This window comes from Neophocaena asiaeorientalis, unplaced genomic scaffold (genome assembly GCF_003031525.2).
Source record: "Neophocaena asiaeorientalis asiaeorientalis breed wild unplaced genomic scaffold, Neophocaena_asiaeorientalis_V1.1 scaffold59, whole genome shotgun sequence".
Classification (NCBI taxonomy): domain Eukaryota; kingdom Metazoa; phylum Chordata; class Mammalia; order Artiodactyla; family Phocoenidae; genus Neophocaena; species Neophocaena asiaeorientalis.
Window position 1 is genome coordinate 10,350,486 of NW_020174268.1, and position 25,550 is coordinate 10,376,035.

At 41.3% G+C, this 25,550-nt stretch overlaps 1 protein-coding gene across 1 annotated transcript in view; it reads right to left on the minus strand.

Moving 5' to 3' along the window:
* Window positions 1–10,422: 10,422 nt before the first annotated feature.
* Window positions 10,423–25,550, minus strand: part of FREM2 (FRAS1 related extracellular matrix 2) — a 149,199-nt gene continuing 134,071 nt past the window's right edge. Inside the window, exons 17-24 of the mRNA XM_024755446.1 lie at window positions 21,524–21,716; window positions 19,959–20,063; window positions 18,331–18,458; window positions 18,098–18,232; window positions 17,226–17,352; window positions 15,786–15,973; window positions 15,063–15,209; window positions 10,423–12,124 (exon numbers count right to left, since the gene is read on the minus strand). Of these exons, the coding sequence (XP_024611214.1) occupies window positions 11,615–12,124; window positions 15,063–15,209; window positions 15,786–15,973; window positions 17,226–17,352; window positions 18,098–18,232; window positions 18,331–18,458; window positions 19,959–20,063; window positions 21,524–21,716 (1,533 nt within the window). The 3' untranslated portion in view covers window positions 10,423–11,614. The remainder of the gene's footprint in view (window positions 12,125–15,062; window positions 15,210–15,785; window positions 15,974–17,225; window positions 17,353–18,097; window positions 18,233–18,330; window positions 18,459–19,958; window positions 20,064–21,523; window positions 21,717–25,550) is intronic.

Sequence of the window (25,550 nt, forward strand, 5' to 3'; positions counted from 1 at the left end):
CTCATTGAGTTGCAAATGGTATTTTTTCTAATTCAATCTTTCTCAGATCTTCTCCTGAAAGTCTCTTATAAAGGAGAAACTTCTTTCATTAACTATATGGTTATTCAACAAAAACTTGAGAATCTACCATATGCTTGGTCACTATTAAGTGCAAAAACCAATTTTTTATATTGACCTTACTCCTTAGTCTTAACCTGTGCCCTCAGAGTTCTTCATAGTCTAGCCACAAACTTCCTATCTGTCTCATCCCTTGTCTCTAATTAAACATCTAATTGATAAATTGCTCAAAAACTGATCAGACAGCTTATAAATTAAGCCTGCCTCTGGGTTCTCTTAGTCCAAACCCAACCCATCCATTAGTCTCAATTCTCCCTTGAAGTCTTCCTCGGTACACCTGCAGACCCCTTCCCTGTCTTCCGTGGCACATACATGTCCTGGTTATTTACTGACATCTCACACCGATGTATTTAACGGATGCTCATCATATGCTAAGTCTGGCTTCCTCAATTGACCCTAAGCTCCTTGAGGCCTCTTAGTGGACTCAGTCTTACTCATTTAGCAATAACATATCCCTCCCTGATATGTAAAATTTAGATCACATGAATCTTCTAATTCGGTATAGAATCCATATGGTAGGTTGCCAACATGTGGGATCCAAATGGTGCTGATAAATAACATGAAATATCAGAAAGACAGTGAGGTCCTAGGAAGGCAGACAATGGAAGGAACGCCTCACAGCCTTTTCTTTTTAATGAGTAATAGGAAGAAATGTAATTGAGTGGAGATTTGAAGATAATGTAGTATTTCATCAGGAGAATTTTTGTGAAAATATATTTCTTTGAATCCAGCCTAATCCAGAGTCCACATTGATCCCAGTGTATATCCCTGGATTTTATGCAGTCAATAAAATTATGGTAAATGTCTATAGGCCAGAATGTCTTGGTGTTCTCTAGGATTCTGTCAAAATGGAATCCATTTTCTGATCAAATATCATATAATGCCATTTATCCCCTCTTTGAAATATGTGTGATATACCTAAGAAATAGAATAAAAATTTTCTTTCTGAAGTCAGCTTACAGAATAGTTGAACTAACCCTGTGGCTTTTTGTCTTATTATTGAGTTGCTTAAGGAAACAGTAATATCTCTAGACAGATTGTCTCTTCAATAAAAGTCAGGACTGCTTGACTGATGTTGGGAAATCTGGAATCTGGGAAAACATGAGATAAGACTCCAGATGCTCCATTAACTGGTGTTACAGAGAATCATAAACTCGCCCTCCTTCCTGCAGGGGTGGAACCCTACCTCAGCCTTTGTCTCTGAACCTATGGGCTTGTTAATCCGCCGCAGAAAGGCCGGGCGCTCAAAACTAAGTCCAGGAGAGAGAACACAACTATTAAATATTTCCAGAAGTTGTTTCCTCTATTTTTTTTTAATCAGCCAAGATAGAAATTCCTCTGTCAACATAATTTTTGCTTGCTTGTAACTTTGTAGTATCTGTTAGAAAAGGGAGAAATCCCTCCTCAGTGCTCCAAATCACAAAAGAAAAACGTGAATTGGATGACATACCTGTCAATTATCTTAGGTATAAAAGAGGGAGGCAAGACACCTTTAGAAAGAGAAGCACAGGCCACAGTACATTTGAGGAGCTTGACTCTGTGTTAATATTTGTCTGTCCCTCCATTAGTGGCAGGGGCAGGATGGGGCTTATCTCCAATTTGTTTTTTTTTGACCTTTAAGTTAAAGAAGAAAGTCAATTCACTAGCAGATTGTGGGGAAAACAGCAATTCCAGGAAATATGATCAGTAATTAATGTTACTTTGGGTAGAAATTCAAGCTGAATTGAAAATCCCCTATGACTGTTTCTTGGCTATTTGGACATTGTATTCATTGCTTTATAAAAACAACTGATTTATTAATTAGTAAGTTTGGCAAAAGGGCCTCCCCTGTTCACTGGCCAAAAATTCACTCATTTCAGATTTCCTCTGAAACATTAAAAAAGGCCCATCCAGCCACCTGCTACCCGCCCCCGCCGCCGCCGCCCCAACCCCACGTCTTGTTTCTCTGCTCACAACTCCTAGGAACTTCCAGTGGCTGGACTGAGGGCCTGGGGGACTGGACACAACTGGGACAGAAAACTCCTCATTTCTTCTCACAAACTTTGCTTTTCCTTCTTTTACCTTTTGCTGAGGGATTTGAGTGCTATTTGCGAGGAGGAAAGAAATAGTCTAAAATTTTTATCAGTTTGACTTTGGTTTTGAAGGTCTTTGTGCTTATTGCTGTGATTTGGAGTATAATTAAATATCTTGGAAGTTGAGATGAAAAGATCCTAGTTCTTCTTCTAGAATCTACTTAACTCTGAGTTAGAGTCAAAGAGGACTAATCAATTCCTAGCCATTTATGCCTTTCATATGCAAACCAAACATTTCAGAGCTCCTAACCCCACCGCCTCCTTTATCTGGCCCTCACACCCTGGGCCATACCATCTGCCCTCATCACCCTAGCGCCAGGTACCAGATAATTAGGGACAGCTCAGTGTCCCAGGGCCCAGCAAAATGATTCAAACTAGCAAATCCTAAACCGCTTATCTGCCTCACCCATTCCTTCCCATGGAAACCACGATAAAGGCTCTTGCCTGCACTTTGCCTTTGCTCCTTTTGCCTCCTGATTTTGTTTTAATTGATTTATTTATTTTTGGCTGTGTTGGGTCTCTGTTGCTGCGTGAGCGGGGGCCATCTCTCGCTGTGGTGTGCGGTCTTCTTACCGCTGTGGCCTCTGTTGTTGCGGCTCCAGAGCGCAGGCTCAGTAGTTGCGGCACACGGGCCCAGCTGCTCCGCGGCATGTGGGATCCTCCCGGACCAGGGATCGAACCTGTGCCCCCTGCACTGGCAGGCAGATTCCCAACCACTGTGCCACCAGGAAAGTCCCTTGCCTCCTGATGTACACTGTTGCTCCCCTAGTGCCCTGGTGGTGCATGCAGTGTGCCAGCTCCTCTTGGGATCTGTGAGTATAACTAAGCTATCTTTTCAATGGCAGTTGTCTCTTGACCTGTTGGCCGTGTCGTACCTGAATTATAATAAAACTTAGGTTTAAAAACACCAAGTCATGAGCCTGGGGTCCTCATCTCCATAGAAGGAGGGCTCATCTCCAAGGAGATGAATTAGAGAATTCAGCCACACAGAGCAGACCCCTGTTTTAATGTACAGGAAATGCCCTGGAAAGAATATGCTGTGTAGGTCGTTCCAACAGAAAATCATCCATCTGTAAATTATAAACAAAGCTTCTTTGATTCAGGCCACTGCCTTTGAGGCCTTCTCTTCTGCCACCTGGGTATCAGCAGTGCCTCCTGATTTAGCGGTCCCTCTAGAATTCAAGCCAAATGGTGGCAGTGCTGTGGAAAGGGATGGGGGTCCTCATGAGAAGTGGCAGAACGACGTCAGGCCTTAGCTCTCATGTGTTCTAATGCAGCCTATGTGTTTCTGACTCTTTTTTTTTTTTTTTTTTTGTACGCGGGCCTCTCACTGCTGTGGCCTCTCCCATTGCGGAGCACAGGCTCCGGACGCGCAGGCTCAGCGGCCATGGCTCACGGGCCCAGCCGCTCCGCGGCATGTGGGATCTTCCCAGACTGGGGCACGAACCCGTGTCCCCTGCATCGGCAGGCGGACTCTCAACCACTGCGCCACCAGGGAAGCCCTGTGTTTCTGACTCTTTGTCTTCTGAACGGTTTCAACTCTGAGGAAGGTCTGGGGAAATGTTCTCACCTTTTTTCGCCGATACCCTTCTCCAAATATTCTTCCCCTGGTGAGTACCCTGCCTGCATCTCTGACCTGCCCCAATTTCCTTTGGATATAATCTTATTCTGTCCAGTAACCTTCTCTACTACCTTTTGTCACTTTGCAATTAGTCACATGTAAGTTTCTAGGATGAGATCTTAACATCCTGAAATGCTTTGGGAGCTGCTGGGAATAGGATTTTCAAAGCTTCCTATCAAACTTCCTCTGGGGCAGTTTCCTGGCTTGGGGGGCGTGAGGGAGGAATCAGTAGTCTCGGCAGAGCCTGACTCTGCTCCTGGTGACTTTTTTTCTAGTCAGGTCCACTTTGACTAAATCTGGTTTGGGGGCTTTTCCTTTAAATTGGGTGCCTGTGTGCTGGTTGTGACTTTCTGGCAGGGAGATCCTACCTTCCACCGTCAATATTCTGGTGGGGCTGGATCATGAATCTTCCTTTCCTTGGTTCCCTTCCCCAACATCCTGGAGGTCAGGCTTTGTCCCACGCAGCTTGGAAATTTCCCTACCACACACACCTTCTTTTTCTCCCATGGTGAGGACTGATTGGGCCACACATTTCTGTTGCTGATCGCAACATTTTTGCTAAAACATGACCATTTCTCCCCTGAGCCTTGGAAGTGCCGGAAGAGCTTTGACAGGATATTAGATTTTTTTTCAACAGTTATAAGGGGCTGTCTTTGCATTTCCTTCTGGTGTTAAATTAAAATACGAATTAATTTAAAATTAATAAATGATTAATTTAAAATTAATCAAATGATACTAAAAATAAATCAAGTAATGATTGAGTTAGGTTAACTTTGCATAAAAGTGACTAGTCTCCTTGGCAGTAAAGACACCCGGCAATAGATCAGATCAGTTGATTCATCCCCACCAGTGTAGCCGGGCAGAGTTTCAGAGCTTAGCAAGGTCTTATCACCCTGCTCCCCGGGACAAAATGTTAGTCACCTAAATATGTTGTTGCCTCTAACTCTCCATTGCCCCTGTCTACAATGGGTAGGCAGACACTAGGACCCAGAGGAGCGCAACATTTTGCCACCTGCACTAAGGAGGTAGTGGGAGCACAGATCCCAGGGTGAAAGCCTGGAACCGAGTCTCTAGAACCAGAATGGGAAGAACTGCCACTCATTGCAGACCACGGGGATTCTGTGATTTTAGTGTGAATGAAAGTTATAAAATGCACCACTATAACTTGGCCATTTTAACACTTTTATATTTACATGGGCTTTATTTATATTCAACATGTGATATATTTTGAAGGAAAACAGGCGCAAGTGGTAGGAAGAATTATTTTAGACGTGGATTTAAGACTGAACGGCTCCAAATTATCTGCATAATTGAATCCCCCGGGATAAACTTCAATATCGTGCCAATACGCAGCGCCCTAGTAAACAGATGAAAAAACACTAGACCCTGAATGTTTCTGAAGAATTCCCGTGGGAAAGTCACAAAGGCTATTAAGTTCTGTGAATAATTCGATTACACACAGTTATGTCACTCAGTGGCTAGATATAAATTTGCTGAGTGTTTTTGAGGGCGCTTGGTACAGAAGCAGGCACTTAAAATGATTATAAAACATACAATTCCTTGTCCAGGATAAAGATTTTTTGTATAGACAAATGGGCTTAAAATACCTTGCCAACAGCTTGAATTCCTGAGGCCACTGAGAAAGATTCTGCTTTGTACTTTTAGGAATCTGCTTAATGTGAGCCCCTACACAAACCTTCTCTTAGTCTTACCAGTAATTGCCTTTCTGTATTTTAAGTGATTTTTATTATAATGGGCTTGATTTTTAATGTTAGTTTTTAAAGTTTACATTTCTCTTTTCTTTCTTCTTTTTTTTTTTTTTTTTTTTTTTTTTGCGGTACGCGGGCCTCTCACTGTTGTGGCTTTTCCCGTTGCGGAGCACGGGCTCCGGACGCGCAGGCTCAGCGGCCATGGCTCACGGGCCCAGCCGCTCCGCGGCATGTGGGATCTTCCCGGACCGGGGCACGAACCCGTGTCCCCTGCATCGGCAGGCGGACTCTCAACCACTGCGCCACCAGGGAAGCCCCCTTCTTTCTTCTTTTTTAAGACATTTCCTATGTTACAGGGCCAAACATCAGAAAAAATAAATATCTGTAGTAGAAATTCACTTAGAGTGTTTAAGGAATCATGTAATCAGCGGAGGCCACGTCTGGCCACGTCTTGTGCATCTGACGATTATAATTTTAAATATCAATACTTCAACGCTGTTAAGCTTTTAATAATTTTTTTGCCATTTATTTCATCGCAAAGTGTTCAGTCATCCAAAACAACTTCATCTGTGTGATCTTTGACCTTTTATTCTCACTCAGTTAAAGTCTTACAGGGATTTTTCTTTTTTACATCTTAAACGTCAGTGTTGAACCTCCACTGAGAGAAAAGCAAGGCACAGATTGTCGTCACATTACTCAACATGATGCTTTTGATCTTTTGCAGGAAGTTCTTTTTTTCCCTTCATCCGAAAGCCTGAACATTTTCTAAAGCAGGGCTACTGCGAAAACCCTGTGCTCACTTGCCAGCTTTCAGATGAATGAGCGTGCTAATGATTTAGTGAAAATGGTAATGGTTTCAAAACTAAAAGGGAAACATTACTGGACGAACGACAGATCTCAGAGAGAGAAAAAAACAAAGCCCATGAGAGAAAGAAGAAAAGAAAGCAAGAAAGGAAGGAAAAAGGAGAGAAAACAAAGTAAAAGTAGATGTTGTTCCTACAGCAGTTGTTTTTGATGTTGCTGTATTTGTTCTTTAGCGAAACACAATACTGAAGAAAATGCACACAAAGGTCAGGGAAAGAAAATAAATGCACTTGAAAGATCGGGAAGAAAGCAAAACTGTTTAAAAGTTTGTAAAGTCAGGCTTCCCTGGTGGCACAGTGGTTGAGAGTCCGCCTGCCGATGCAGGGGACACGGGTTTGTGCCCCGGTCCGGGAAGATCCCACATGCCGCGGAGCGGCTGGGCCCATGAGCCATGGCCGCTGAGCCTGCGCGTCCGGAGCCTGTGCTCCGCAGCGGGAGAGGCCACGACGGTGAGAGGTCCGCGAACCGAAAAAAAAAAAAAGTTTGTAAAGTCAACATTCTCATTTTTCTCCCAATAAAATTAAAAGAGTCTCACATTAGTCTATTTTGTTTTATCAACTTTATTTCTAAAGACAGAATCGGCTTTCTTTCCCTATTTAAAATGTTTCTGTGTAATCTTTCTAGTAAAAACTGTAGGAAAATACCATGTACTTCTGTTTTAAAATCTCTTATCAAAATAAAAATAACTACCAAAGTCTCAAAGTATTATGTTCTTAACATCCAAGGATATGGAAACAAAGAGAAATAAACAGTGAGGAATATTTCGAACCTATGGAAGACATTTTCTAAGAATTCCTGTGTCATTACCATGTAATACTGGGATCAATTCTAGGAGAAAAATCTTAAGGAAACATATTAACCTTTGAATTAATGTCAAAGAAACTCCCACTATAGTCTGTTTTTACAAATGACAATTGCGTTGACCTTGAAAATCTTCAAAATGGGCATTTTCGGGTAGAACTATGTTTTTTGGGTCGTTGTTTTCTCGAAATGAGTTGTTTGGCTGTTTTTTTATGCACGTGTGTGTGTGTGTGTGTGTGTGTGAGAGAGAGAGAGAGAGAGAGAGACAGAGACAGAGACAGAGACAGAGAGAGATAACAGTAGTATTTATAGTTTCTGGCCAAATGATACATTTCTAAGCCTTGACAAGTTGGAATGTGGAATCTTTGAGTGCCCTTCATTTGCCATATGGTGAGTGAAGACACCTGTTTTCATCCTTTTATTATTGCTATCATGGCTAGAAAAAAAATGAAAGTTTCAAAGAACCATAATGTGCTTGTTTTCAAATTAATACAATTATGTAAATTTCTAAACCATTTGCATCTTAAAAAACTTTTGTTTTCCTATTAAAGGACTAAGTTGGTTTTTAAGTTGATACTAAATAGATATTTTCAAAGCAGTAGCTGAAATCAGATTTCCAACTTTTAAAATCTAAATGTCATTACATTTCACTCTGTTGTTACTCTAATTTAATTTCTCAGTTGGGGGCTGCTTTAGCCTTTAGCACTGATTTGTATGAGGAAAGGCTCTCTGTGGGTTTTACACAGTTCTGTTCTCATTTTAAAAATTGACTTTGGAGTTGGTACCTTGGAAAATAATTAGAGGTAAGATGACTTGATAAAGAGGCTCTTTTGTTGCTTCCAGAGCTGAATCCCTTCACAAGAGTTGGTCCTCTTGTCACAAATGCTGTGCAGAAGTATGGCAGCAGAATTCCAGCTGACCTGTCCTCATGTTGTTCACACATTGTGATGCTTGTGAAAGAGTGGACTTCAGGAGGTGCTGGTGAGGTTACAGAACTAGAAGAAGAGTTTAGGTGTTATATCCCATTCTTGGAATAAAGGGGGTCTGTCTTCCATCAAGAGGAAAAGAATATGCAGGGCCACCTACATCTCTGCAATGTACTTTCTCTGAGTGGGTTTGCAAAGGATGATTCCATTAAATTACTGATTTGAAATCTTTTGTATTAGTGTTCAGAATGATCCCTAACATGTGGGGTTCCTTAGATGGAGAAGAGTAGACTCTACAGCTGGTCCTCTAGAGAGATTTTTAAACTATAGTTCACAGATGTGCCTGGTGTGTTGTTTGTCCAGGAGAGAAACCAATACAAATCCCGATCCCTTTAGTCCAAAGAAAGAGAGCCACATTTGACGGCAACCTGCCCGAGGGCAGGGAGAGTAGCTTGGTTTCCACGTAATCTCTCAAAGTGGCTAATCCTAGGGGAGCATTTGGTAGACATTAACTGAGGGAATTAACTGAAATAAATAAAACCATTGTTAAAACACAGTTAGATGTTTTCATGTGTCATGGTTCATATACCAGGTGAGCCACTAAAGCTTAATATTGTTTTGTGTTTACTATATAATGTCAACAAGACCTTGTTTTCATTGGAGTCAGAAGCCATGAGTATCTAAGGAGCTATTACTGCTTATATCCTGTCCTCCATGGAAGTTATTTTATGTATTTATTCTGATCGTACCAGAATAATTCTCTAAAAACAAAAGATTGAAACTAAGGATCTGTTTTACTGCACAACAAAGCATTGTGTTTGATTCTTTCTTCCACTAAAAAGAGTTTTTGATTAAATGTCTATTAAGTCACATATTCAGTACATAAATATTAAGAAAATGATGCAGAAATCCAAGCTTACACTTAAGAAACTCTGCTTAATTCCTACAGACTCTCTTTTTTCCACTGGGAGGAAAGGAAGGAAGAAGAGAAGAGGGAGAGAAAGAGAGAAGGAGATGGGCAGAGAGGGAGAGACTTTTCTTTGTTAGGAGAGGATGTGTCCTGTACTGTATAAGCACTCCAATTCATCCAAGGTCGTCTCATTAGAACAACTCACTGTAGAGAGAAGTTTGGTAAAAGCCAGCCTGGCTCAAAGGCTCAAAATAGACTTCTTGTAATGATGCTTCACTGATGACATATTTAGTCACAGAGACCCCTAAGGCTGTATGACAGTCAGGCTCAGAAGCATTTAACTCCTCACGTAACATAAAGTCAGCCGAGAGGACTTAGGTTCTAACAGTCTACACACACCGAATCCAACGGTTAAGTAGTAAAAAGTCCACACACTATCCGAAGTTGCTTAAGTCAAGCTCATTCCTATACAAGTTACGAGGTAGCCAAAGAAGTAGCTAAGCATCTTCCCAGAGGGCAAAGCAAAAGAAAAGGGGATCATTAAGAAAGTATTAATGTTTATTTGATAAGTGATCTCCTGGGTTGTACAGTACTCTCTCTTTATATAAGTCCTTTGGGAGACCTTTGAGTTGTAGGTGGCATTTGTATATTCCCCAATGGAAGGAGAAGACGGTCTACTCTATCCTTTAAAAGACTTCGAATGTCAAGTGCAGAGCTGCCCCAAAGAAGAGAGGCAAGTACTGGATACATTTGGCCTCTCTCCCAGCACCAGTGTCGCTTCCCTTTTTCAATCAAGAGATGGTTGGTACTCACAGACACCGAGCTGGAAATGACTGTATGACCCGAGGAGAGGTTAGCCTTCTAAAAATCTCCATTCCACCAGGACGTCCAGCTTGGCCAGGTTATAACTAGAAATGAAAGAGGACCCCAGGCAGCACTTGAGGGTTACTCTTTAGGTCGGGTTCTTTTTCTCCTGACCTTATTTTCGTTTGAAATACATTTACTAGCTTTTGGAAGACTGGTCACTAAACTACTGACATTTTCCCTTTCTGATCGAAAATTCTGCCATTTGATGCAAGCACATTTCTTAGAAAGACAATGAGAAGCTTACCGAGCAAGCTCACTCAAGTTCCTTGGTTTTGAACACTGCAAGCAGTATTACAAGTTATATTTTTAGGTACTGAGGTGGGCCACACCACGTCAGTTCACTGAACTGAAGATGCCAGAGAGTGAAGTTTTCTTCTTTGATCAAAGAATATGATCGGGACTTCCCTGGTGGTCCAGTGGATAGGACTTTGCACTTCCACTGCAGGGGGCACAGGTTCGATTCCTGGTGGGAGAACTAAGATCCCGCATGCTGCGTGGCATGGCCAAAAAAAAAAAAAAAAAAAAAAAAAGAAGAATATGATCAGGGATGCTGGCCACCTCTAAGATCATCTCTGGAATGATGGTTGAAGGGATTTCCATCGTTTGGACCAGGTGTCTATTAGAAAGCTAATAAAATGTCTTCTGGACAAATTGAGTTTTGGACCTTGCTGTGTGATGCTGTTGTGAGGGTTAAACTCATGTGTCATTGTTAAAATGTTCTTTTATTCTATAAAGTATAGGTAAGAGGCACTTTGGTTAAACATATTATATTAATAAATACCACTTTCTCCCTTCACCGTCAGAATGATATTTGTCCTGATCATTTATGGGTTCAATACTGCAAACATCTAGGCTCAGTTCTTAAAGAACATTGTCTTGTAAATGTGAATCTAACTCTATGGCATTTCTTCATCATCAAAATGTCACCAACCCTCTCCGATGAGCACCAATACCGTATTATCATGCAAGAATTCTATTTCTGACCAGGTACCTGACCAGAGCAGTCACTCTTCAGCCATCTTCTCCAGACTTAACATATTCTTTGGCTTAATTTAAAATTAAATAAGCAAATGAAACAAGAAGGGTCCGACGAAGACGAGAAGCAATGCAAACTGAAGTGAGTAGGTTACTGTCCCTCGGTCTTTCCTTCCACTCTCTCTCCAGTAGGAAAAAATGTGATCTGTGGGCTGAGCTACCCTCGGTCGTAATTCCACGCCGTCTTCGCCTATTAGAAAACTTGTCACAATAAACAGGGTATTCATCATTCTTCGAGACTACCAATTAAAACCTTTTTAGTAATAAACTGTTATACAATGAATAAACAATGTGATAATTGCACCTTCAGGACGTACTAATATAGCAACAATAGACTCTTCTTAAACTTCTGAAGGGGTCTGTTAGCACCGTTGAATAGGTTCATCTCTACTGTGTAGAGAAAATGCCTAAGGTGAGAAGTACATTCCTCACCGTCCATCTATGGCTCTGTGTACATCCGGATACATACTTGATGCCTTCTGGGCAAGAGGAAAGATGTGGTCTGTGGTCTCAATTTGTCCTTTGATGCCTGAACGAGTGGACAGCATGCGAATCAAAGTTCACTAGTACAGTCAGGTCCTCTGAGCAGCTTTGTCACAGAAGTCCCCAATTCTCTGCTGTTGACAGAGCACTGGGTTTCCATTGTCTTTTCCCGCGCACTTGAGGAAAAGGCTGAATTCCACCCGTGGCCGTCAGACCTCTGAGCTGTCGCTGCGATGGCCCCGTGGGGGCATCATGGGCTCGGTGCTGCCGGAGCCCTTGGGGGTGTCCTTTCTCCTGCCGCTCTTGCCCTGGCGCATCATGACTGCAATGGCAGTGAGGCAGAGTGCGAGGAGTCCCACCGCGACGCCTCCCACCACCGTGACCAGGCTGACCTCAGAGGTGGGACGGTTGAGCTCCCGCGGAAGGACGCCGTCAGGAGGAACCCTCCCCTGGGGGATCTGCTTCCTGCTGCTGCGGTCCAGGGCGATGTGCTGGATGTTTGTTCCTCGGTTGTTTTCAGCCCCGATTTCCCACACCAGCGGGGGTGTGCTCCTGATTTCCCTCTTCTTCCGGCTCTTGGAAGTTGCCTGGGGCTTCCCTTTACTCACCAGAGAGTGGTACTGGTACTCCACGCTTCGTTTGCCAAGGCCTCGATTGGTGCTGTCTTTGGATCTTACTGTGTAGATGGTGTGTATGTACCATTCTCGACCCAGAGAGACCTAGGAGACACAACTCTATTCATCAGAAAACTGAAGCCTATGCCAACCTAAAAATTCACGACGCTGCAAGAGAAACTCATGGCACAGATAATCATCATTTAACTTGGTCCGCAGAACTCATATCTGTAATATTTTTACACGTGTAGTGTGCGCAGGGCCTTGTGTAAAGCGCTCTATAAAGTATGCCGTGCAGCTCTTAAGGGAGCAGATGGTGGTAAACGTTTGGTAAGCTGTGACTTGTCAGAGCTGCAGAGAACTCCGGATCACACGGTCTAACCTATTCACTTAAAAGACGAGCGAATGACACAGATACAGAGCGCAAACCAGCGGTTACCAGTGGGAAGGGAGGGGGCGCAATATAAGGGTACAGGAGTGGGAGTACAAACTATTGGGCGTAAGACAGGTCCCAGGGATTCATTGCACAACCTGGGGAATACAGCCAATATTTTGTAATAACTGTAGATGGAGTGTAACCTTTTAAAAATTGTACAAAAATTAAATAGTAAAAAATGAGTAAATGAGAATATGTAGCAGTTAAGTGACTTGCCTAAGGTCACTGAACTAGTTAGTATCAGAGGCAGGACTAGACTCAGACCTTCTGAACCTCAAGACTCTTTTCCAGTATGTCTTGCTGTGTATTTTACACATAAGGCCATAGAAAAGGTAAGTTTTTCTGCTTTTCAGGGTTTGTGAAAAGAAGGCATTTTCTGATGGCTCTTTGAAGCCTTCAGGATTTAGAAGAGGTCAAGTGCCTTCAGAGTTAACATTAAAAACAAAAACAAAACAAAACATACTTTAACTTAACTTCCTGTTTGAAAAGATTCAGAAGAACAGACATGCTTTCTCAGGCATCCTTCTTCACGAGGAATAAAGATAACGTATTTCTCCAGTCCATCCTGTCTGGACAATTTTCAGTAAACATCCTAAAAGATGCACTTGCTCCCCCAAGGATTCACAATGTGGACACATCTCTGAATTTGTCTCATTTGTCTGCTCAGTGTTATGGTCTCCTGGGTCTCTTTCTACCTTCTGTCTCTAGGTTAGAACTTTCTATCTTCGTTTATAAAGTATTTAAGAATAGAGATTCTATTACTCAGCCGTAAAAAGAAATGAAGTTGAGTTATCTGTAGTGAGCTGGTTGGACCTACAGTCTGTCATACAGAGTGAAGTAAGTCAGAAAGAGAAAAATAAATACCGTATGCTAACACATATATATGGAATCTAAAAAAAAAAGAAAAGTTCTGAAGAACCTAGGGGCAGGACAGGAATAAAGACACAGACGTAGAGAATGGACTTGAGGACGCGGGGAGGGGGAAGGGTAAGCTGGGACGAAGTGAGAGAGTGGCATGGACATATATACACTACCAGATGTAAAACAGATAGCTGGTGGGAAGCAGCCGCATAGCACAGGGAGATCAGCTCGGTGCTTTGTGACCACCTAGAGGGGTGGGACAGGGAGGGTGGGAGGGAGACGCAAGAGGGAAGGGATATATGTATATGTATAGCTGATTCACTTTGTTGTAAGGCAGAAACTAACACACCATTGTAAAGCAATTATACTCCAATAAAGATGTTAAAAAAATACAACCTGATTTAAAAAATAGGCAGAAGACCTGAGTAGACATTTTCCCAAAGAAGACATACAGATGGCCAAAAGGCACACGAAAAGATGCTCAACATCATTAATCATCTGAGAAATGCAAGTCAAAACCACAATAAGCTGTCACCTCTCACTGGTCAGAATAGCTATCATGAAAAAGAACACAAATAACAAGTGTTGGTGAGGATGTGAAGAAAAGGGAACCATTGTATACTGTTGGTGGGAATGTAAATTGGTGAAGCCACTGTGGAAAACAGTACGGAGGTTCCTCAAAAACCAAAAATAGAACTACCATATGATCCAGCAATTCCACTCTTGGGTATATACCTAAAGAAAACAAACATATTTATTCTAGAAGATATATGCACCCCAATGTTCACAGCAGCACTATTTACAATAGCCAAGACATGGAAACAACCTAAGTGTCCATCAACAGATGAATGGGTAAAGAAGATGTGGTACATATATACAATGGAATACTACTCGTCCAGAAAAAGATTGAAATTTTGCCATTTGTAACAACATAGATGGACTTGGAGGGTATTATGCTCAGTAAAATAAGTCAGACAGAGAAAGACAGCTACTGTATAATACCACTTATATGTGGAATATAAAAAATAAAACTAGTGAATATAAGAAAACAGAAACAGACTCACAGATATAGAGAACAAAGTAGTGGTTACCAGTGGGGAGAGGAAAGCAGGGGAGGGACAAGATAGGAGTAGGGGATTAAGAGGTACAAACTACCATGTCTAAAATAAGTAAGCTACAAGGCTATATTGTACAGCACAGGGAATATAGCCAATATTTTATAATAACTATAAATGGAGTATAACCTTTAAAATTGTGACACTATGTTGTACCCCCGAAACTTTATTCTATTTCAAAATAAATTTCTTTATATTAAAAAAAAAGAATAGAGATTCCTGGGCTGTGCACAGTTGTTTCTCTGAGTCCAGCAGTTCACACAAGATCACTCTTATAAAGGTGGTCATAAAAAGTCAACCGAGAGGAGGTTTCGAACAATAAGAGCAGAGTTCCCAACCATCACATTTAGATTTATATTCTGGACTGAATAAGGGTCTTCATTACACGTAGACTTAAAATAACATGAATACATTAATAAACATAATAATAGCGAACATTTATGGAATGTTCGCTCTGAGCCCAGGAGGGTCTGGTGTGGTTTACACGCGTTATTTTACTCAAAGTTCACATTAACTCTACGGAATATGACAATCACTGCCTTCTACATGGGAGACATCTGAGGGGCTCAGATGTTAAGTAACTTGCACGTGGGTTACACACCTCTTGTAAGTGACCTTGTTATTGGCCCACCTGAAAGAGTGGTGTTGAGTCGACTTTAAAGCCATCGGATCCAGGCTGATTCACTAACAAGATAGCTTCAGGGTCATCCACTGCCAGTTTGGCGTTAAACAGGACATTTCCGAAACTGGTGGCTTGTGTCTCTGGCTGAGCTTTGTCCTTTAGGCAATAAGGAAAACGAGGATTGCTGTACATAAGGCCAACTTTTGCAAATGCAGAAGGTTTTCCTATTAGTTTTGTGCAAGTACCGATTACAGTCAGTCCCCTACATATGAACCTTCAAGTTGCGAACTTTCAAAGATGCAAACGTGCGTTCGCCTGTCCAATCACATGAGTTAGTTCACGTCTCTGGGGTACACTGTCACGTGCGTGCATCCTCTGCAAGTGGCTGCGCTTTTGTGTACTTTACTGTACGGTACTGTAGAGAGTACGGTAGTACCGTATCTTTATTTCAAGCCCAGGATGTCCAGAAACAAGCGTAAAAACAGCGGTGACGTAGCGGCTACAGTATAGCTGATTGTGTAAGTTGGGCATCTAGGCTAACTTTGTTGGACTTACGAACAAATTGGACTTACGCGTGCGCTTTTGGAACAGAACTCATTCATATGTAGGGGACGTACCATAAAATGCCACCGTTTGGTTTCATTTAAAAAGATGCTGTTGTTTTAAAACAGAAGACAAAAACATTTAGCTTTGAGTATCTACCCAGTTCATTGTTTGGGCCAAAGCACTTACCACAATTTTAAATCTATATAAGAGTGAAGGAGAGTCAGCCAAGCAGCCATATTCTGCGTTCTTTGGATTATACTTGGGAACGTAGCCGTCAGCTCCGGTACACAGGAACACCTTCTCAATGCTGCAGTAGAAGGAATCACCTAGATTCTGGACAGGATCCACCATGACCCGACCATAAATTGTATCGCCTGAAACAGAGATGTGGAAATGTTATTTCTGTTAAGTGATAAGGTATGTCTCTGTGACACTGCAAACAGTTTGTGACGATAATAACACTAGAAAGCATTTCCTTCTCTTCCTAATCTGGCATCAAATGTTGAAGCCCTTTTTGCGTTAGCTTCAGGATCTGGTCCACTCCCAGGCCTCAGATGAGACCACTTTGCAGACGACCAGAGGTACTGGAGATCTATTGACCCTCAACATGCTCAGCCTGTAGTGGGAATAACCTCAAGGCTTGGCCTATAATTTTTTTTTTTTTCCCAGACATAACTCTTTTCTGCTTTATAACAAAGTGAGTCAGCTATACACACACATATATCCCCATATCTCCTCCCTCTTGCGTCTCCCTCCCATTGGCCTATAATTTAACATTCATAACATCCCTTGTGGTTAAAGTCCAGTTTACATAAGTATATTAGTTGCCGAGATCTAGGCAAATCATTATAGAATAACACTAAAAGAGAAAACATCAATAAAAAGCTGAATTAGCTTTATTTGATTTTTAAATTAAAAAAAATTTTACTGAAGTATAGTTGATTTACAATGTTCTCCTGTACAGCAAAGTGACTCAGTTATACATATATATATATATATATATATATTCTTTTTCATATTCTTTTCCATTATGGTTTATCACAGGATATTGAATATAGTTCCCTGTGCTATACAGTATGACCCTGTCGTTTATCCATTCTGTATATACTAGTTTGCATCTGCTAATCCCAAACTCTTAATCCTTCCCTCCCCAAACCCAGCTTTATTTGATTTTGAAAGAGGGTTTAAGGAAACTCCCTGGTATTTCATCATCTCTTTCACAGCTACTACTGAACACCTACCACGTGTACTAGGTATTTTGCTAGGTTCTGGGAATATACCACTAAACAAGACAGGCACAACCCTTGCCCATGAACTATATATTCTCGTGGAGCTGCAGTATTGGTGTGTGTGCAAATTGAAAAAAAACATTCAAGGAAAAAAATCCAGACTTGTTTCAAAAGTCATTTAGATAAGGGAAATAGAGGTTAACTTCCCCAGAATAAAAACCATCCTGTAACATATATCCAATTTCAGTGACCCCTCCCTGCCAAAATGATAAAGACCCAGTTATAATCTCAAGACCGTAAAGGAGGTTATAATTGCCCCCCTCAAACACGATCCCAGTAAAGGACGACAGATATAATGGCAAACAGATGAGCAGGCGTCTCATGTGTAAAGTGATACCTTCTGCAAAGGCAACATCGCTCTCTTGTCCGAATCCCATGGATCCATCAGACAACCAGAGACTCTTCTTGGAGAGCAGGTACATTTGGGTGTTCAAGCTAAACTCAGCTGCTACCGGATCACTGACCTAAAACCAAGCGCAAAGGCCCTTTCACGTGTTGTTGACGGTTCTGGTGGTGTACAAGCACATTTGCAGACACACACGTGCGTTGTACGCTGACATAAAGAATGGTAAACACTGCACGGAAATTTTCATGTCCAGCCAAACCACCTTCTTAGGGAATTGTAACGCTGACTTTGTTCTTCTTAAGAAGACAAAACTGTCAAGGTTACATCATTTTTCGAATGGGACTAACTAGCGTGGCTTGAGCTCATTTCCACTGGTTTACTGGAATGTATAAGGGACTTGCAAACAGCGGAAGGCCAACGTTTAGTAAGAGTTCTTGGGCAAAAGATGCCATCACGTTTCTTTTAATACATACTGGCAATGAGGCACTCTGAGGTGGCATGAACTACAGGATATTTATTCTCCTTGATGATCAAGGACAAGATGAAGAAGTACAGAACTCCGGGGAAAATTCTCAAATCTCCAAGGCAGCAAACTCCAGGAGGAGATCAGATCCCATAAGAAAAAAAATAACCCTTGCGTACCCTTAACCTGTGGATTTTATATACCGAAACCGCAACGGATAAAGGGCAATTCTTTCTTCTTTCCTTCCTCCCTTGTTCCCTTCCTGCCTGACTTCTTTTTTTTCTCAGCATGTAAGAACTGAAATCATTGGGTGAGAAAAAATTTCTTTTTTACTGATAAAAGTAAACTATGACTTTAACCAAGCGGGCTTCTACGTGGGAGAAGATTCTGTGAGACACACCTGTTGGAATCGGATGTCAAGGTCAAAAGTGATAGGCTCTCTGGGGTTGCAGTGGACCGGCAGGCGGTACTCCTGGTGTGACGGAGTGGTGCATGGTAGCAGTTTTACAGTATACGTCCCCGAGTAGTCACGTACCTTTAAGGAGCAGAGACGACATCCGTGTTTTTCATTTAAAAAGCTGAGATGTAGTCAAAGGCAGAAGCAAGGGAAAAGTAAGAGCCTTAGTCACTTACTGCAAAGTCAGATACAAAGCTCCATTGCTGGACTGGCTGGTTATAGGTCGGTTCACTCCGTATGAGACGCAGGGAAAACATCAGACCTGGGTGATCAACTGACATGATCATGGAGCTGGTGAAGGCCGCTAGAAAAATGCCAAGAACAATAATGGTCTAGTGGTTAAAAGGGTGCCTAACGGTTTGGAGTTTTCAAAGTGCCTTGTGATCCCTTATTTGCATTTATTCTTATAATAAGCCTGCAAAGTAGCAGGGTTGGTATAATAATCCTCATTTCGCAGTTAAAGAAACTGGGCTGAGTGACTGTGTGGCTCTCCCGGGATCACACGGCTGGGCTGTGTGCCTTCTGATTGCTAACGCAGTGCTTTTTCCACTCTATATAATGCTGCCAAAAACTAATTGTACGGAAGTGCTCACATAGTTCAGGGCTACTTTCCAGGGAGGCACAGCCGTTCAATAAAGGCTGATGTGAACGTGCTCACTGTGCACTGAAGCTATGAACAGAACCTCGGACTATTTGCATCCACAGAGCCAGGCACACCCAATTTATACATGGAGTCTAATTTTAATGAGATTGCCTCAATCATATCTAAACAAAGATTCAGTTTAATAGAAAGGTAGACACGTGGAAGGGAACTGTAAAGACCAGGAAATCCTCATTTTCCAGAACAGTCAATTACAATAAAGCAAAATGATTCTTTTTGGTTCTGTATTTCAGAGCTCAGACTCACAAAAATACAGCAAACTGTCTTTCTCTCCCTGAATTTTCAGCCTTATTCTCTCCGTCCGACCCAGAAAAAAGAAGGACACAGAAGACAGCGCGTGAATTATTTCCCTCTTCCAATCTGACATGAGTTGGCACACCAGTAAGATGTGCAAACCAGTTTAGTAATGCGAAGTCAAATAAAGAATTATTTCTAATGAAATGAAATTTTTTGTAAAAGCTTAGACACGGGACATTAGTGACTGCCACATTATTGACATTCACAGCACAATCCATCAAATTAGTGAAATTACATAGCTAACACTTAAGATAATTAGCTCATGTGTCTGCAACAAGCGTAATAGTGAAGTGGCACTTCTGTCTCCACTATAAAGGTTTCTTACAGTACCTAGAAAAGAGCTGTGCTCGCTGAACAAATGACCTAAAATTCAAATTTTTGGACAACACATTTGAAGTAGAGAATGGGAATGTTGTGGCTATGTTCTCAATCTAAAGGAAAACTCTTAAAATTAACTCAGTAGAGTTTTCTTTTCTTTCTTTATCTTTTTGGCCACGCTGCGCGGTTTGCAGGATCTGAGTTGCCCGACCGGGGACTGATCCCAGGTCACGGCAGTGAAAGCACGGAACCCTAACCACTAGGCCACCAGGGAACTCCAAGTGGTTTTCTTTTAAATGTACTTTAACCATTTGGTATTTTCTCTAAAATTCTACAGTGATGATTTTGTAGCTTATAAGACGTAGCGGAGCAATGATCAAGCCCTCATGTAGATATCTGTACATACACGGTTCATTTGAAATTAAGGGCTTCAAAGCTCATAAGGAAGCATGCTGAAACGTGTGCAAATATGGAACAACTATATCCTTGTTGTGTGGGGAGCGGCTATTTAAGGGTAATGGGGCTTACCGGGATGTGACAGCACAAACAAGCCATGGAATTGTGCCTCTGTCTTGAAGTTCACGACCAAACGCCCCTCTTCACCGATGCGCATGCTAGTTGGGTAGAGAGAACCTATGATGGGATGGGACACAAGAGTGGGAATATTGGTGACCAAGGACTCCTAATGTCTGGGGTTTCTTCCAAAACCAAATTCAGGTTCCTCTCATCTTTAAGCATTCTAGCCGAAAGGTATTACCAGAAAAATTCTGAGTGATCAGAGAGGCAGAAATATTCTCATTTTGTTTTGTTTTGTTTTCTAACAGGAAAAGCTGTCTAGAAGGTAGGCAGAATAGAATAAGGTCACATGAATGAGGTCCATATGAAATATACAGAGTGATTACAATAGGCCAAGATATTTCTTAAAGCTTTAGTCTATAGAAATTAAGCTGTAAATTGAGAGACGGGATGAACTGGTCAAATTTTGAAGATCTGGACATGTAGGTGGAAACAGGTCTGTGCTCTCCAGAGTAATTCCAAATGTTATAGGCTTAATGAAAACCAAAACTTCCCCAAGAAATTTAGCAAGGTGACCAAAGTTGGCTACAGACAGAAGAAGGAAACATGCAATCCTTACGTAGAAGTTGAGAACCAAGAGATGGATCTGCATTAAGATTCACTTAATATACATTTCCTAAGGCAAGATATGGAATTAAAACATTTGAAATGATCTAGACTGATTACTTAGGGTGATCATATTACCTTTCACATAGCTTTAAGGTAATTTTAATCTGTTTAAGACAACACACTTTGAGATGTCCTATCAACCGAATTTTCCCTCTGGCTCGTAAGAAGTAATGATGGTTGGACATGCGTGGAACCTGAACAGCAGTACGTGTCTGAAAAGAAACAGCACTAATTCTACTGACGGATTCATTAGCTTCATGCTTGTGGACTTTGAATTATGATTCTGACATCAAGACTGAAACAAAGTTATGCAGATGATTTGGGGGCCCAAACTGTAGTGGCACGCACCACCACTGTTCCAAGACATTCAGCTAAAGTATTATGGAATAATAGAATTTTTAAACTGAAAGAAAATTAGAAGTCTAGTCTATCTTTCATAAGAAATTGACTGCCAAAGGTCAAACAATATGTTTGAGATCACACAGATAGTTAGCTACAGACCCGGAACTAGAATCCAGGACACAGTGTATACTGGGCTTTAAAATGCATCTCCCATTTTCATAAACAAAAATGTGTAACTTTTTCTTTGGGGTTCATTCCTTACTTTCAATTGGATCTCTCCCTATCCACTTTCTAAAATCTAGAGAGAGACTGTGTTGAGTAACACATGAATGATTAATCGCCTAAAATGGACATTATATTTAACAGTCACGTATTATGCAAAATTTGATGCATTGATATAATTTAAAGAAGTTTTTCCATGACAGAAATGAAATTATTTGAAAATATTGACCATAAAAATAAAATACATTGAAAGGTGCTTCTATTATTTTTAGCTGCAGTAAAAATTTCTCTTAAGTCATTCAAATAGGTAAGAAAACTAGCTTTCCGAGTCTCTGTCAGCTCACCTTGGAGTTCAGCTTCTGGGGGGCTGACAATTCCATCAGTCCACAAGATGGCAGTGTCATACACGAAAGTTAGACGAAGCTCTGACTTCAAGTCAAAATGCTGCCAGCCTCCTACCCCAACGGGGGAATGGAACACGTAGGAAACATACAGAGGGACTCGGAGAGTCACATAGGACTGCACTAGGTTTAGGACCTAAAACAATAAAATTATATCTATCAACACGATTCAGTGTTGCTAACGAAACCAGCTTAATTTTGTGCAAGCCATTTTCTCCTTTCACTTATCTGAAGGTTTTGAGTTAATCATTGAGGAAAGGAAATGACAGCATTTATAACACTCCTGTCCCCCTCACTTAATTTTGGAGTAATTAAATAGTTATTAAGCTACTATTTCCTTTGCAGCAAAGGATAGGCAGCAGAAATCTTTAAGCTAAAGTACATTATTTTGAGCATACTAAAACAGTGCTTTTTTTTGGTAGCAGCTTTATTAAGAAATAGTTCATATACCACGTAACTCACCTATTTCAAGTGGACAAATCAATGTTATTTAATATATTCAGGGAGTTGTGCAACTTTCACCGCAACCACCGCAAACATTTCACTGCAATGTTTTCGGACATTTTCATCACTTCCAAGAGAAATTCCATATCCATTAGCAGTCATCCCCTTATTCCATCCTCCCTCCCCAGTCCCTGGCAATCACTAGCCTACTTTCTGTCTCTAGGCATTTGCCTATTCTGAACATTTCATATAAATGGAATCACACAACATATGGTCTTTTGTGACAGGCTTCCTTCACTTAGCGTAATGTTTTCAAGGTTCATCCGTAGTGTAGCATGTTTCAGTACTTCTATTACTGAATAGCATCCCGCTGTACGCATATACCACATTTTATTTATCCGTTCATCAGTTGATGAACATTTGGGTTATATCCAGCTTTTGCCTATTACGAATAACAGTGCTGTAAGTTACTTTTAAATTATTATATAGAGGAAGAGGAAGAGGAAATAAAGCGGCAAAGACCTGGAAGCAAACGTATTTAGTGGTGACATGTAACATTTAAGATTCCATGTAATCTTTAAGATGGCTCAAAAATAATTAGTTGAAGTGTCTTCTTACAATTTATACTTTCTTCTTTTGTATTTTGCAGGTGGACTGGGGTCATGGAGGGTAAGCTAATAATTATTTATTGAGCATCTACCACTTTTCAGACATCGTGTTAAGTTCACAAATAAAGCTACTCAATGTTTTCATTCTTCCCCATAGTTATATTTATATGTATGTGTGGATGATTGAATGAATGGATAGAGAGATGAAGGATAGAAAGAGAGAGAGGAAAGTTAAGACTCAAAGAAATAAAGCAAATTTCCCACTTCCTTCTGGAGTAGCCCTACCAATAATAGACCCCAGCCTTTGGCCCATGCTTTTTCTACTCTTTCACACTTTATCATATTCCAAACCAAGCTGAGGGTGGTCTTAAGATCACCTAACAAAGGTTATCATCCTTAATTCTCAGAATAGCTCGGCAGAATAGCAGGGAAAATACAACTGTCTTCTTTTACACAAGAGGAAACGGGCTGAGGTCACATCACACTGCTTACAAGTTTGAGTCAGGTTTTCTGATAGGTCTGTTTCTCCTGCCACCCTGAGGTGGCAACAGGAAGCATACATGGGAGTTACTGAATAATCTAAAACATGATAGCTCTTATTTATCATTTTGTCATGGGGTTAAAAGTAAACTCCTCAAATCACCAAAATGACAACCTGAATCACCAAGAAAAATATATCGAAAGAAAACCATCCACCAAGCAAATTATCTGATTCTCAGCTGTGTAGTAGCTAACACTCATCATCTCCTAACGTGGTCGGCAGGAGAGGCGCCTTTGCACCGAAGTCCTCTGAGATAGCAGTTTCTAAGGGTAGCTATTCCTGCAGTCGTTGAGGAATGGATCTTGAAGTGCAGTTTTAACACCCTGACAGTGTAATGGAGAGTAACTGTCAATCCATATGCCACTGGTGATTAAGATGACTATTTCATCCTGTGATTTTAATAAACACTGATTAAAGAATAGGCTGTAGACATGGATTTCCAATTAAACTTTCTAGGTGCTAAAAATAATTTTGCCAACATTACATTCTATCCATCAGATGTTACTGAGTGTGCTATTTTGGAGAGAACTATTAACATTCACATCCTAGGAACAAGTTACTTGGCTCCCTGACGAATTCTTACGTGATTTCATTTGATCCTCCTGGTAACCTAGAGTTTGTTCATTTCTGGACATGGAATTGGCATCTTATTGCATTTTCTTGTTCACCACAGCCAGCTCTTTTTGTCTGCTTAGAATCTCTGTCTAAAGGAATTGGAGCCTAAATGGGACTAGGTAGATCACCCAGGTCACGTACCTGTTCGTTCCTGTAAAATTGAAGAACACAGTGCAATCAATGTAACCTCTACAGCGGTCCCCAACCTTTTTGGCACCAGGGACCTGTTGCATGGAAGACAATTTTTCCTCGATGGCCCCTAGAGCAGTGGTCCGCAACCTTTTTGGCACCAGGGACCGGTTTCGTGGAAGACAATTTTTCCACGGCCGGGCTGGCAGTGTGGTGGTGGGGGGATGGCTCTGGCGGTAATGCGAGCGGTGGGGAGGAGATGAAGCCTCGCTCACCTGCCCGGCCGATCACCTCCTGCAGTGTGGCCGGGTTCCTAACGGTACCGGTGGGGGACCCCTGCTTTAGATGCCATCTTAATGAACCCTTCATTTTCCTTCAGCCTATTCCACAGGACCTTTAAAAGTATTTGTTTATACTGAAAGAAATGTATGTTAAATCTGGTATACTGCTCTTAAAGAAACTGACATGATGAGTGAGCTTACACATCCTTACTGATTTGTTTCTTCAACAAAGGCAAACAATAGTTTAAATTCCGTATTTAAAGGGAAAGTGCAAAGTGCAAATGACCTGTGAAAGGTACCATACCGATGTAAGTTTCTATCACTACTAGTAAGTGAGGTTTATATTTGGGGAGATATTGCCTGTTGAAGGGACAAGAGAAAGTCTGCTGATCTGTGTTAGATGGTAGGAAAAGGGAAGAATAGGAAGAAAGAAGAGTACCCCAAGAGAAAAATTACATTCACAATGCTGCCCAAGGTGGAAACTATTGTTGAGGAAAATTGCAGTAGTTTTTTGTTTTAATTTTATTTTTGGCTGCTTTTGGGTCTTCGTTGCTGCGCCCGGGCTTTCTCTAGTTGCGGTGAGCTGGGGCTACTCTTCGTTGCGGTGTGCGGGCTTCTCATTGCGGTGGCTTCTCTTGTTGCGGAGCGCGGGGTCTAGGCGCGCGGGCTTCAGTAGTTGTGGCTCGCGGGCTCTAGAGCGCAGGCGCAGTAGTTGTGGTGCACGGGCTTAGTTGCTCCGCGGCATGTGGGATCTTCCCGGGCCAGGGCTCAAACTCGTGTCCCTTACATCGGCAGGCAGGTTCTTAACCATTGCACCACCAGGGAAGCCCAAATTGCAAGTAGTTTTAATTCCTCACTTATTTTGGACTTGTAGCTGAAGCTATTCAATTTACATATTATCTTATAGATATTTAAAAATTCTTATAGAAGTAAGCAATAGAGGTATGTAACTAATAAAAACGAATCCAGATTTACTTTGTTCCTTTGCAGCTTTCACTTGAGCAAGGCACTATTTTACACGTGTTGAACTTAAGCCACAGAGAAGGTAATTGGCTTGCCGAAGATTATTCAGTACATTCAGGACTAATACTCAAGTATCTAGACCAGCACTGTTCAATGGGATCATAACGTGAGCCAATCATGTAATTTTAAATCTTCCAGTAGCCATATTTCCAAAAGTAAAGAGAAGCATGTGAAACCAATTTTAACAATAGTTTACTTAACCTAATATGTCAAACATATTGCATTTTAATATGCCATCAATATAAAATAACTAGAATGTAATATTTTACATTTTTTTTTTTTTTGTACTAAGTGTTTTTTTTTTTTTTTTTTTTGGCCACGGGGCCCCC